This window comes from Vicia villosa, linkage group LG2 (assembly GCF_029867415.1).
Source record: "Vicia villosa cultivar HV-30 ecotype Madison, WI linkage group LG2, Vvil1.0, whole genome shotgun sequence".
NCBI lineage: Eukaryota > Viridiplantae > Streptophyta > Magnoliopsida > Fabales > Fabaceae > Vicia > Vicia villosa.
In genome coordinates this window covers 133,832,183-133,847,443 of record NC_081181.1, presented here as the reverse complement: position 1 = coordinate 133,847,443, position 15,261 = coordinate 133,832,183, and the positions used below count along the sequence as shown (strand labels likewise).

General features: G+C 34.3%; 1 protein-coding gene across 1 annotated transcript; it reads left to right on the top strand.

The window, feature by feature from the left end:
• Positions 1-8,867: 8,867 nt before the first annotated feature.
• LOC131652176 (serine/threonine-protein kinase SRK2I-like) lies at positions 8,868-13,551 on the top strand. Its single transcript, XM_058921965.1, has 9 exons — positions 8,868-9,198; positions 10,282-10,356; positions 10,435-10,536; positions 10,638-10,691; positions 10,827-10,919; positions 11,064-11,156; positions 11,504-11,608; positions 11,695-11,793; positions 12,680-13,551. Exons 1-9 carry the CDS (start codon positions 9,049-9,051, stop codon positions 12,956-12,958), a joined length of 1,050 nt encoding a protein of 349 aa, XP_058777948.1. The 5' UTR covers positions 8,868-9,048; the 3' UTR covers positions 12,959-13,551.
• Positions 13,552-15,261: the final 1,710 nt, after the last annotated feature.

Here is a 15,261-nt window from a genome sequence, read left to right as displayed (position 1 = left end):
AAAGGCTCGGAAGGCGAAGCGTCACCTCTCCTGACAGGCGCCGCCTCCTAGACCCTAGGCCATCAATGCCTATGCCACGTCAGCGCGTGCTTCCCACGCGCGACGTTTCGCCCACCACTGGATTTTCCTCCGAGCGCGTATATGTGACGAGGACCGATCCACCGAGCAACCACGAGAAATGGGGGTCCGAGCGTAGAAGCAAAGTCACAGTTTCTTAACCAGAAAACTCCGACTTGGGGGGCTCCTGTTCTGGACTGGGCCAAGACTAGGCCCAACACCGCTTTCGGCCCAATAAGCCTCAGAGGCCCATGTATAGTTCATGGCCTTCCGACACGCCTTGCTCGGCACCAACACCGCGCTCGGCGTTCATTCTCCCCCGGACATCATCCTTGCCGAGGACCCTGCTCCGCGCAGGGCTCCTTCATATCCAATCCTCCGAATAACTCGGATCCCACGTGGCTCCTAAAAGACCGCGTCCTCCCTTGGACTTCGGAGCGGTTAACCAGGACAGAGGGCGTACACGCACCTCCGATATTTCCGCTCAGGAAACCTGGCAGTCTCCTAGTTGGGCTTGGGAATCCAACCCAATAGCGAGATCATGGCCCAGCGCTGGGGGCTATATATACCCTCTTTAACTAGAGGGTCAGGTATTCAATTCTCACTCACTCTTAGCTAGTACTTGCGCTCCTTTGCTCGTCATCTTACTTTGGCATTGGAGTACCTTGCAGGTACACCCCCCTCCTCCTCCTTCCTAGAAGATCCAGTCCGAGCAGCCTACGACGATTCTTCTGATCAGGTACGATCAAGTAATAATAATTAATTAATATTTGCATAGACAAGAAAGGAAAACTGACCTCAAAAATTTGGATAAGCAAGAAATGGATGCATTAGGATTGAGGGTTTAGAAGCTGCGTCACGTGCATAAAGTTGGGCTTTCAATACAGGGTCACGTGCATAAAGTTTAGAATGGGCTTAAGTTTTCAAATGGAATGGATTATTAGATGGGCTTTTTTTCTAGCCCATAAAGATAGGTTTCTAGAAGAAAGTGCAAAAGGAAGAAATTTAACCTTTTCTTTGATATTTTGGTGTCGTTTTTCATGATGACACAAATGCATAATAATCAAATATCAATACTATCTGTTATGATAGCGAAGGGGAACATCACTTTCGTGAAGAATGACTCGAAATAAGATAATTTCATTGGCTGGATTTATTTTCACCATTAAGCCATAAAACGATGAGTACTATGTATTTGGTGGGTGATTTAAATTTTCATTTGTTTTATGTGAAAGGGAGTGATTTTAAAGTGGTACTAGTACCACCGTGGAAGTAATACAGATACAGCATTCGCTCTTTTATTTATTTATTTATTTATTTTTCTCTTCAATTTTATTAAAAAACAACTCATTTTTATTTGTCTGATTTTAAATTTTATCATATTAATAATAATAATTTCGTCAAAATATATCCTTAATAATAAAATAATAATAATTTTATGTATAGTCACTTGTCATTTATAAAGAGGCCTTTCATAAATCACAACAAATTATAAGATGAGTGTCGTTTACCACAAACTATTGTTCTATTCATCAATATTATTCTGCTAACCTCTCTTTTAATCGTTATCTTCATATTTCACATGTTTTTAGTTAATTTTCTAACTTTTTTTTGTTTTGGACCGATTATATCGATCTACGTCAACCACTCTTAAGGAAATATATCTAGAGTCTTCTCATCACACGAGAACTATCATACTGATGATCATAGAGAATCTCAACTTCAAATGCATCGTCACTTTTGATCCACACTTCATTTTTTGGTTCCAAAACAGAACAGTTGCGTCGTTTATCGGAAACAATTTGTGATTCATGCATTTTCCATGATTTCACGTTCACTATTTGATTTGTCTGTTCATAATCTTCTTTGATCATCGAATCAAGAGCATTCAAGATTAAACACAAAATTTTGTCGCGTTCGATCCAATTGAATGTCATTTCAACTTCAATTTCTCAAATCTTCAGATCTTTAGTTCATATGATTCAAAATGATGGTTGGATTCGTTATGCACCCGGATTTTGGTAAGCAAAATACCAAAATCCATGGAGAAGCCATCCTAGTTAAATAAATATGATGGGAAGAATTATCTAGGTAAGCACATGCAGTTCGTCAATGAGCGATTAGACTACTTCGACGCTTACAAAGAGTCTAAATGCAAGTTGTTTGCCCTGACCTTGGTCGGACCAGAAAGACTATGGTTTAAAGGTTTGTCTAATATGAGCATCAAGTCATGGATTGATTTTCGTAAATGGTTCTCTGTGCACTTTGCTACCTAAAAGCGATGATCGATGAGTGAAGTCGCTTTGGACTGAATTATCAAAGGTAAAAAGGAAAAGTGTCTACAATTTCATCATAGGAAGACCCTTTGCCACTATGGTGGTCGTCGTAGCCTCACTAGTGCATCTCAAACTCAAGTATCACAACCTTTAGGGAAAGCCGATCACCAATAGCGTCGACATAGAGGGAGCAAAAAGAATCTATAAACGCTTCAGAAAGACCAAGAAGAATGCCTGGCCATGGAGATTAATGTAGCTTCTTCACCAGCTTTCTCAACATTATAGATAGGCTTATGTCCCTTAAGAAATGGCTAGGACGACAAAGGGTGAATAGGATAAATAAGAGTCGTCTAGCCTGTCTGGTTATGTTTCTTTTTCATTTATATTACATGTTCTAACTAAATAGCCCATTCCCCTTATGTACATGGGCAACCCAAAATTATAACTAAAATATGACTCTTTATGAACATTCTCTTCTTTGTAATTGTGCATAGTAACAGCGAGACCGAGGTACGTCTGACAAGCTTGAGACCCAATACAAAGAAAATCAGGGATGTTGTCAGAGATGGTTTGCACGTCCGACTATAATAATTAATTCCACACAACACAAAACATGCACATAGAAAATCAAGGGCTCTCTCAGAGACATTTTGCATGTCTGACTACAACAATTAATTCCCCACAACACAAAGCACACACAAAGAAAATTAGTGGTGCTGTTGGAGACACTTTGTATATCCGACTACAACAATCAAAACCCCATTGTCAAGGGCACTGTCAAAGATGTTTTGCACGTCTGACTATAACAATCAAATCCCTACAGTTGGGGACGTTGTCGAAGATGTTTGGCATGTCCAACTATAACAATTAAATCCCCATTATCAAGGGTGGTGTCGAAGACGCTTTGTACATTCGGCTATAGAAAACGAATCCCCACAGGCAATGACAGTCCACCCCCTCTGACAGCTAGCCACTCTAGAGGCTGTGGTGGGTGGCCACACGTCTACCCCATACCAATTTTTCATGTAGTGGTAGGAGGGGGAAGCGACCCTTGGTCAGCAACGACCTTAGTGACGTAAATCACCTTGCAACTAGACCGAAAAAACGTGTGTCTTCACTTTAAAGACTTGCATTAACAATCCTGGTTCCATGAAAGGGTTCCCATATCACCAACCCTTCTCATATTACATGAAAGTCTCAAGAATATTATTTAATGAGTATTTTGTGCCTACTGTTGTAAAAGATGATGTTTCCATAAGTTATAAACCTTTAGTTGATTAGATCTTTAGTTGATTAGATATACCTTGATAATAAATAAATAGTGTAGTGTAATTTACCTTGATATTAAAAAAAACAAGTGTAGTGATATTGAAAGATGAAAAGTATTCTCATCTCATATTTAAGAGTTGTTGAATAGTGTCACATTTCATACGAGAATACTACGTAAGCAATGTGGGATGCTTTTCAAGTCTTCCACGAAGGGGGCATGCAAAGTAAAATGATCAAGAGTGATGTTGAAAGAAACATTTATAGTAGTATTTGTATCAGCAAAAACCACAATGAAGTGAGTATATTTTATTGTCTCCATAGGGACTGATGCGATAGAAAACCTTATAGATGATTGTTACTATTATAAGGAGAAGAGTTTCTAGATTGTTTTGAGAGTTGTTTTATAAACTAAAACAAGGTGAAGTAAAATATGAAAGTATTAGGGATAAAGACATGTTTGGGTTAGATTGCAATTAATATTGAGACATGCATATAATGATCAGTTATGCACATTTAAATAATGTTTCATATTATCACCTATTTCTAAACAACATTATTCATATATAAGATAACCTCGTGATATCAAATATATTTTTTATTCAATGATACGTCAACCTAATAAATAATACAATAACATTATATTTTAACACTATATGTGAAAATCAAACCTATATATATCTCTACAGTCTAGGTGATAATAGATGATTACCTAGGTCTAAACCTAAAGATCACTCCTCAACGACGGTCTAAGTTCACAAATCATGTTATAAATAATTAAGTCATGTTTAAGCATAAATGCATATCATTACTCTAAACTTAAGAGTGTTTTTTTACATTTGATATATTCACAAACATGATACGAATATAACATGAGCATTAGAGAAAAATGTGTAAACATCAAACACGATTGAATAACTAAAACAAACATAATATCATGATCACAAGTATAACATATAAGTAACAATATAATGCGAAACTAACCTCAATGAAAGAAAACTCAACCACACACGGTAGAAATATAGAAGGAGTAGAAATAAAACATAATCAAGTTACCTTTCAATCTTATACTAAACCCTATCGACATGCCTTCAATGTGAAAAATATCCCAGTTCTCTTTTGCTAGCATTTATAATATAATCTAATAAAACAAAAATATTTACAAAGTGATGGATGATTCAAATGATTGCTTAGTCTTCTATTCATAGAATTTCAAATTTTCCTTCATTTGTTGGGCAAAATGTGGCTCGCCCAATGAATTGAGTTTTTCCAGCATTTCTCCAAGTCAAAGCAACCTTTTGAACCACCTTAAATTCGTTGGGGAAAATATGACTCGCCTAATGAATTTTCCGTGTTTTACAAACCCAAATCTCTGCCCCAGCTTCGCTCATTAAGGGTAAATTCGCCCAACCAATAATGCTTCGCTTTGGCCTTTTATGATTTGGGTTCCTTGCTTCATTTGACTAGGAAATTAATTCTCTCTTCTTGTCTTTGTATCCATTATACACAAATAGTAACAAACCATAGTCGATTCACAATTTGTTACTTCATGTGAAAGTAAGTTAATAAGTATCTGAAATTAATAAATTAGATAAATTCCACACTTATCAAGTCAACTTGATTATAAAGAATAAGATATATTGTGCAAGGAAAAAATAGAATTAGTGAATTCCCTTCAAGTTAATCATAAATAACCCCAAACAACTCATGTTGAACCTCATAATATTTATAGTTGGATGAAGTGTGCTAGTTTTCAAATATATGAAAATTTGTAAGAAGAAATTATATTTCCAAATAATAAGTTGGCACAATTTTCAAACTACAAATAGCCCAAAGCAAATACGATTCATCCATTTTTGTTTTAACTTTCTTATTTTATTCCTTGAGTTATTACTTTGTATTATGATGTATTTGTTGAACACGTGACTTCATACACAAGAGTGTGGAGAATTGTGGAGTTTTGAAAAATGATAGTTTAAAGCAAAAAATATTTTTTAAATCAGAATTTGAAAATATTTCATCAAAAAACGTTTGAATAAGTAGCGAAAAATCAAGATAAAGAAATTAAGTGGACAATAAAAGAGTTAAGGGAAGACAAAATGACACTAGAAACTTATAGTGATTCGGTCTTAAAAAAAGTGACTTACTCCTCTCCGCAAGAACTAATTTTGAAAGTATCCAATAATGCTTGAGATCTTTTAGAAGGTTAAGCCCATGAACCCCCATATACAAGGAGATGAAGTTTCATGCTAACTTCTAACCAAATAAGGAACTAAGTTTGAAGCGATTAGTGTCCAAACAACAAACATGCTTGAAGTATTTAGTCTTCTCACCAAACAAAAATTTTTCACAGGATGATCTCAAACCAAAATGGAGTTTTGAGCTCACTCTCCTCCAAACTGAACCGAAGTTTTACATGGGCTGACTACGAACTGAACCGAGATTTTTATTGGGATGATCTTGAACCTACTGATCTTTTACAAAGGCTAAACTCTTAAATCGAGTGAGATTTTACGCTGGGCTAATCTTGAACTGATAGAGCTTTTAACCAGGTTGAGATCAACAATCTTTGTGAATATTTTTCTCGATTTATTCTCCACAAATCCAAAATGAGAGTTTTTCTTCAATGGTGGAGCTCACGAACCAAATGGAGACTTATACTAATAGTTAAAAGAGCTTTTACATTAGTTTTGCCCCAAACCAAAATAATTACTTCCTAAGGAGAATGATTTACTCGAGAGAAAAACTATTCTTGGTAAATTTACAATAAAACCCTCACCCAAAACAAATACCTCATAAAACTCGAGAACACTCTCTAAACACTATGGCTAAAAATATGTGAAAGAGTAGAAATGATTTAGAGAGAGTATGAGAAAGGAAAAGTGAGGTGTTTCATGTTTTCTAGATGTTTTGAAATGATATAGAGCCTCTATACTTATATGCCAAGAAATGGTATAGTTTTGGAAACAATCCATCAAATAAATGACATAGTCGATTAGGTACTTGCAATAATCAATTATTGCTGCCCAAATAAGAAGGTTTTGATAGAGATATGTTATCATTCATTAAGATAATTTCATAATTGATTATACACTCAATTTTTCCTTAACTAATCGATTAGGACAAGTATCTAATTGATTAGACAATTATAAAAGTCTTATAATCAATTGAACAATTTCCTAGTCAACTAGTTAGGCTCTAATAGCATTTTTGGTTATTTTAATTAAAAAAGAAAGGCTTCAAAAATAGTTTTTAGTGAGTGTATGATGTGTGGGTGTGTGTGTGATTTAGCCATGCTACTTCCAGAAACGCCCTTATGTTTGTATAATACACTGATCACTCAGATAGACACAGTCATACAAACTTTATCACTTCCTCTCTTTCATACTCTGAAGCTTCAAGTTTTTTTGTCGGATATACTAATTATATACGCACTTGAATTGAATCTTCTATTGGACGAAGCTTGATATATATTCATGTTAATCACCATCATCGGAGGATTACAAAGATATCATTGGTGATCATAAACCCTAATTGTTTAGCTTGATTTAGAGAAGTAGTTTGATCAACCACCTTGTGCATCTTTTACCACTTGAGCTAGCTATAGCAGTTGCTTGACTCTAGGTGTTGTTATCCTCAAAACCAAGTCAAATGTTGTCATCATCAAATAAGTGTTGCCATCATCCATACCAAGTCATCATCAAGGCTAAGAATATGCTTTATGTGTCTTGCTATCCATGATCTTTATCATCTTGGATCATTTCTTGATTATACCTGCAAGCATATGGCTCCACAATATTTGTTATGTGGAATAACTATTTATGTAGTGTTTTGGATATTCGGCTTCCAATTTGAACTTATGCTCGAATGTTAAGTGTACATTTTATTATATTTATTTTCTTTTGGTATTTTCGTCTAATTTGTGTTGTTATATTATGTGACGTTGAACTACTTTGACCCTTTTATTTTTTTCTTTTCTTCTTTTTGATAATGTTAAAGGATAATAAGTTTTATCAAAGTATTTGCATACTATAAAAATGGAAATCTCTATGTGAAATTATGCCTTAAAAACTCTAGTCATAAAAGGGAGAACTTTTCCCATATAGCTAACTTTTGAACAAAATTCAAAGATTGATCAATAGTTGACTTAGTAAACAATCAACAATCAACATTTGACTCGATTAATAATCATTGATTAACTTGATTAATAGTTAATGGGATCACTGGTCAATGGTTTGATTGGCCTATGAGTGGCTTGAGCTAGTGTGCAAACCTAATTTGGATATCCGACCCATTAAGGTTTCAAAATACTATAAATATGGTTCTCTATCACTTTTGTTAGTAAGAGAAAAAGATAAAGGGAAGATGTGTAATCCTAGTTAGCGAGACAATGATAAAAAATTCTTAGAGTTTTTTGGATTTTGACAGACCTTTAAAGGTATCTAAGAGAATTTAAAAATATTTCTAAACACATTGGGTTTGTGTGATTCATGTATAGAGATGTGAAAAGATTGAAAAATACTTTAGGTAAAAATAGAGTTTGTTATTGAGAACTTAGGAAACTATTTTCCTATAACTCATTTGTAATATCACGTAATAACTTTTGGAAATATAGTGAATCGACAAATAAGTCTATACCCTAAAAATGGAGGGGATCAACTAGTTTTTAAAAATATAAATTTAAAAATTAAAAAGTCAATATTTAAAATGAAAAAGTTAAAAATAATTAAATTAGAGGAATAAAAAGTGTTTTTAAACCTTAAAAATAAATCTTGTGGGAAAAATATAAATTTAAAAATTAAAAAGTCAGTTTTTAAAATGAAAAAGTTAAAAATAATTAAATTAGAGGAATAAAAAGTGTTTTTAAACCTTAAAAATAAATCTTGTGGGGAGGATAATCCAATATCTTTACCTGCATCAAAACCCGATCTAATCTCTCAAACTCAAAGTATTAATCAAGAGTTTTTCATAACCGTTGAATACTTCAACCATAAAAAATATATGATTTATACAAATGAATGAGTTAATGAGATGCCTCTTCATGCCTCACTCAAATTTTCACTAATTTTTTATTCACTTAATTTCCAATTCTTACTTACACTTTTTTTCCAACTTTATTTCATCATCCAAAACACAAGACATAAAGCTAAAGAATTGAAATTCAAACTGAACTCAAGTGGCTGCGTTCTGACAACAACACATGACCAACCCAATTTAACAAACCTATAAAACCGACAAAACCCCCTTTAAAAAATAATAAAAAAACAAATCCCACTTGCACCATTTGCATAGTACATTTCATTTCACACTTCATCAAGACAGTGACGACCCAATCATATTTTAAATAAAAAAGGCCACAATGTTGCTTACTCGCCAACAACAACCGTAACCCTCTCGGAATCTCCACTTCCACGCCGTTTACTTCCGATCTCTCGCCGGAGCAGCAGTCATGGATATGCCGCCGCCGATCATGCATGACAGTGACCGTTACGACTTCGTTCGTGATATCGGATCGGGGAATTTCGGTGTCGCCAGACTCATGACTGATAAACTCACCAAAGAGCTTGTTGCTGTTAAGTATATCGAACGCGGTGATAAGGTTAGATATATATATATTTTTTGTTATGTTTCCTAATTCCTTAGATTATGCATTTATTAAAGATACTAATTATAGAATTACTTAACTAACTTAATATTACTGGTAAATAATCAATTACTATTGCTAATATTGAGTCTTTTGAGGAAGTAGCGTATTACTACTATCGTATCGTTGTAGAAGATATAGATTGAAGAAAAGTATATTGAATAATAAGAGAATATTATTGTTACATGAAGAAATACAAAACTTATACAACCAATAAAAACAACTAACTAACTAACTAGTTAGGCTTAAAACAATTGATTGATTTAACTAATTAACTAACTAGTTTACTTATCTTCTAGTTTGAAAATTACAACAAAATCGTTGAAAAATCATTGACGAAAAAAAAAAATGAAATATAAAAAATACTTTGGCTAAAATGAATGAATTTTATGACTTTATGAAAAAATCATTCCTAAGTTAAGTTGAATTGAAGTGGACCCTGATTCAGAATCATATGCATTGGCCCCTTCTTGTTGATGTATTGGGAAAAATCCAATACCTATCGATTTGCGGCACCCACCATTTATTTCCATGTACGAAGTCCAATAGTGGTGGACATGATGGAGTGTATTGAGAAAAATTCAAGTTTCACATAAATTAAAAATATAGTCCGAAAATAGTTTGTAAAAAGGGACACGTATAAACATACAAATCTTACAAAACCGGCTTGTAAGGCGAAGAGTGTCACTCTTTATAAATTATTTTCAGTCTCTATCTTTAATCTACGTGGAACTTGGGTTTTTCCCAATATGATGATTTTACTTTATGGCTGCGGTCATTTGTGTCAACCACAAAAGTCAAACGTTGGATTGGTTCAGTAGATACTGCAGGGTGGCTTAGAAAGTTTTTAGGCTTATGTATTCACAATGGAATTGCAAACATGGAAACAAATTTTGTTGTTTCAAACCATACTTTTGATTCAAGTATGATCTTTTTGAATTGAACTTTACTGTGCAATTTTCGTGCTAGTTTCTTTATAACTTTTACCGATAGAGTGTGATTCTCATTTTCCCCCTATCATGTTATTGTGTGTCGCAGATTGATGAAAATGTTAAGAGAGAAATAATCAATCACAGGTCTCTAAGACATCCTAATATTGTCAGGTTTAAGGAGGTTAGTAAGTTTCTATGTTTTTTATGTTCAAAGAAGGATAATTATATTTACGGAAATGTGCTATGAAATGTCACTCAGGTCATTCTAACACCTACTCATCTGGCCATTGTAATGGAATATGCATCTGGAGGAGAAATGTTTGAGCGAATCAGCAAAGCAGGGCGTTTTACTGAGGATGAGGTCTTTATACAATTTGCTTACTTTTCCTATCATTCATTGAGATTAGTTTGTACTTATAATTTATTTCTCGTTTAACTTGTTAACCAATTTGTATGTTGCAGGCTCGTTTCTTCTTTCAACAACTCATATCTGGAGTCAGCTATTGTCATTCAATGGTAATTGAGCTCCTCTCCCTTCCCCACTATCTGATATAAAATAAATCGAGTTTAAATGACCTTAGAATGCAGCATAGGTAATGTACTGTTGTACCAATCTTTCCAGTATTATGTATAATTTGTCTCTTTATGAAGCAAGTATGTCATCGAGATCTGAAGCTGGAAAACACGTTGTTGGATGGAGACCCAGCACTTCATCTCAAGATTTGTGATTTTGGATACTCCAAAGTAAGGGTTCCTTTGTTTCTCAAGATTTTTGTTGTTTCAGTTTTGTGCTTTACATATTTTATTGCGATTGGTATGCGGTTGGCAAGTAATTTTTATCTTTAAGTAATTTTATCTTAGAAATCTAATATATCATGTTATCGGCAGTCTTCAGTGCTTCATTCACAGCCAAAGTCAACTGTGGGAACTCCTGCTTATATCGCTCCCGAAGTACTTCTGAAGCAAGAGTACGATGGAAAGGTTAGAGATTCAGTTTATGACCTTTTTGACCTTTTTATGACCTTTTTGTTACTTTCATAGAAAAATTCATGATCGAGTTCTTTATAGTATTTTTTTTTTTTGTTTTTTGGAAATTGCACACATGTAATAGTGTACCCGCATTTAGTAATTTATGGTTGTAAGGATACTTTATCATATTTTTAATCTGCAATATCACTAGTTAAGTTCTTACCAATAAACTTATATTCTTGAGTCCCACCCCCGTTTTTGGTGGTGCGGTGAGTAGACATTTCTAGTTTTCATGCTGTGAGTATGTGTATGGAGTATTCGAATGGGTTTCTTTAACGTTTCCATACATTTAATATCAGATTGCCGATGTCTGGTCATGTGGTGTAACCTTATACGTGATGCTAGTGGGGTCATATCCTTTTGAAGATCCCGATAATCCGAAGGATTTCCGGAAAACAATTCAGGTTGATCAGATATTAAGCTGTTTGCATGTTTTTGGTTTATGAGCCTCTGATTGTGAGCCCGACTGGTTTTGGTTGGTTCCCTGCAGAGGGTTCTCAGTGTCCAGTATTCCGTACCAGACTTTGTTCAAATATCTTCTGAATGTCGCGACATTATATCAAGAATCTTTGTTTTTGACCCTGCTGAGGTAATTTCTATTTTCCAAGAACTACTTCTACTTAAGTATCACTTGATGAACACTACACAGTTCCTGAAGAATTTATGAAATATATGCATTTTTTATGCTAGCAATCCACCCGATGTTGAACAATCCAAAAGTAAGGAAGGAGAGGGTTTTCTCCATTTCTTTGGATGTTTCTAAACATAACTCAGCATAACAAGTCTACAACATAATGTGTATTTTCCCACCATCCTTCATTTTTTACTTGTTTTGAATCTCATGGTCTCAATTTGTCCATTGTTATGCTCTTCCTGTATGCCGAGCTTTAAAAATAACCTGTGATCTGTGAATTTGTCCATGGATTTTTATTTGTGATGCCATGTTTTTTCTATTTTGGCCTTGTTTGGAGCTATGAAGTATGAATCCATCTTAATTAAATTTATTTGTTGATTGCAAATTGGTTTTATGGTTTACTTTGTTACTAAGTTAGAATTTCATTATTTACTATGCACATAGTTTTAAATTAAACTATGTTAAGGTACTACTATAATAAATGTTTCAAATTTTATTTTTGTATTAAGTAAACTCATTGAGATTCCACAACTTTCGGAGATTCTTAAGTTTAGCAACCTCGAGTATATCTACTGTTTTAACATATCTTAATGTTATACCTTTTCATTTTCTAGGTTCTTCACTTCTTTTGTTATATATGGAGCATTGTTTTAACTATATTGCGGCATAGCTGTATCCATTACTATATAATAAGAAAACATGATCAAATCGAAAAGGAAAATTATTGATTGCAAATTTAAACCGAACCTCTCGATTATATAGGATAGGGATTACTAGCTTCCATTCTTGCTAGTTTATTCGTTTATTTGAATCTTATGAATCTAAAATGCGAATGTGGCAGAGAATCACCATTCCAGAGATAATGAAAAACGAATGGTTTCGAAAGAATCTTCCTGCTGACTTGGTGAATGAAAATATAAGGGATAACCAATTTGAAGAGCCAGATCAGCCTATGCAGAGTATGGATACGATCATGCAGATAATTTCAGAAGCTACCATACCAGCAGCTGGGAGCTATTATTTAGAACGGTTTATCGATGTGGATGAAGATATGGATGAAATAGATTCTGACTATGAACTTGATGTAGATAGCAGTGGTGAGATTGTATATGCCATATAATTTAATCATCATAGAGGCCACATATTGAAAAGGAAACACCTTAATATTGAGCTTTACGGCCTTCTCAGCCGCAAAGCTAAAAAAATATTCTGAGACTATTTCCTGCAGACTCGATGATGCACGAAGTTCATCATGTTGATTTATATATTGTATGGTTTTTTGGAACATTCATTGTCCGCACCATTTATAAGTATCACTTTGTGAATCGAGTAACATGTTTTCTATTTGTAGGGATCCTCTTTATTTTTGAAAAAAAAGTTTCTCAACTTCAATTTAGGATGTATAATGACATATTATTAGAACTTGGCATGGTATAATTGAGATTTATATGCATGAAATCATGATAACGGCGCTCTTCATTTCTTTTCACAAAGGGAGAGGACCTCTACTTGATTTGTATGCTCTGAATTCGAAAGAGATTTTGGCCGAGGGCAATGATCAATTGTTCGTTATCTTTTTGCTCTTTCTTGTTGAGTACTACATTGTATTATTGTACACAAATTATCCTTGGCTGTGTCCTGCAAATTAAGGGAAATGTTGTTTACATTTCCCTGCTTATGTACACATATTCTTCATGACCTTTTTACCTTGAAGTTCTTGTGCAGTATATCTTATTCCTGTCCGCTATCGTTAGTACTTAGTGAATTTCTGTCGAAGCATTGCTGTACCTGTACTTTTTTGTTGTTGCTACAGTGTAAGTTAAGTACAATTGAGATTGATGTGATCATGATTGTATATTCTCCAATTTTCATTAGTGTAAACGGGGTGGACAGTTCAAAGGTTTTACTTCCTGAACTAAGATAAATGACCCTTCTTTCTGTTTGTGGTCTATGTATTTCTGTTACTCTTACTACATATTAGTTGTTTTACTTGTGATACTTTTTATTTGCATAAGATAGAATAATTTTGTTTTTCCGATTTTATTGTTAAAAAAAATTCAAACAATGGAAAAGTTATTTTATTAAACCCAAAATAAAAGTGGTTCAAGGAATAAAAAGGGACTCTGACCACAATCTGCAAACAAATATTTTGGAGTACCATAACACTTTTGCATACATATAAAAAGGGACTCTATATTAGACATGTAATAGTTAAGCATGTAATAGATATATAGCCTAGATGTATAAGGACTGACACCCAGTACAATAGGTGTGACCTGCTAAGTATAGTGCACTAGTATAAATACAATGATGTGGCACTGTTGTAACTAACTGAAAAATAGTATCCAAATTATGTTATCATGAATAATAGTTCATCTATGCTTTATGAGATGGTATCAGATTGTTAATCTGATCTTCGACCATGACTACCTCACCACCGGCGACATCGTCGTCGTCTTCCACCCGCACAACGAACATGCTGACGCCAGGAATGTCATCTTCTCACGTCGATCTTCGTCATCTCAACTTCTCTCTCAAGGTCGCACAAGCTCGATGAGAAAAACTTTTATCTATGGTGCCAACAGGTAGAGCCATACATGTTAGTTCTCTAGTTATAAAGTTGGCTTAATTTTTGTAAAATAAATAAAAGGATCAGTATGTATAAATGTATAAGAACAACAAGTACAACAAAGAGTTCCACTGAAAGTATAAAACATAGTATGTATAAATGTATAAGAACAACAAGTACAACAAATAGTTCCACTAAAAATATAAAACATGTTATGTTGGAGTAATTCAACATCTGGAATAACATGTCACATTGGATGTTACGACATCATGCCTGAATTAATATTGTTTCTAACATTAATAATACTAAATAACATTATTAGTAATCAACCGACTAATCAACCTAACTAATCGACTTAGCAATTTAATCACAACAATTCACGACAAATACTCGAAAATAATTTAATTAAATACTTAATTAAATTACGGGCGTTACAACTGAGTCCTCTACTGGCATCAATTCAGCAGCACCAACATCTACTGATCCTAGTTCATCCTCATCTCTGTCAGTGTCCCCTTCTTTACCTGTCAATGTTGTTCCTATATTGCACAAACCCATCAACCAACACTCAATGGAAACCAGAGCTAAGTCAGGTTTCACCCAACCAAGTTGGAACCTAGACTTCTGCTTATTCACTCTGAACCAAAAACAGTCAAGCAAGCACTAGCTGACTTGCAGTGGAAGGCTACTATGCATGGAGAATATGGTGCCCTGATGCATAACAATACCTGGACCCCAGTCCCTCTCCCGCCTAATAGACAAGCCATAGGCTGTAAATGGGTCTTCAGGGTCAAGGAGAATTTTGATGGCATTGTCAATAGATACAAGGCAAGGCTTGTTGCTAAGGGTTTTCA

Bases quoted from the DNA above. Each gene is read 5' to 3' on its own strand.
- LOC131652176 (XM_058921965.1), top strand. From the start codon at position 9,049: ATGGATATGCCGCCGCCGATCATGCATGACAGTGACCGTTACGACTTC. The intron at 10,357-10,434 runs GTTAGTAAGTTT...AATGTCACTCAG, and splicing joins ATATTGTCAGGTTTAAGGAG to GTCATTCTAACACCTACTCA. The intron at 11,794-12,679 runs GTAATTTCTATT...CGAATGTGGCAG, and splicing joins TTGTTTTTGACCCTGCTGAG to AGAATCACCATTCCAGAGAT.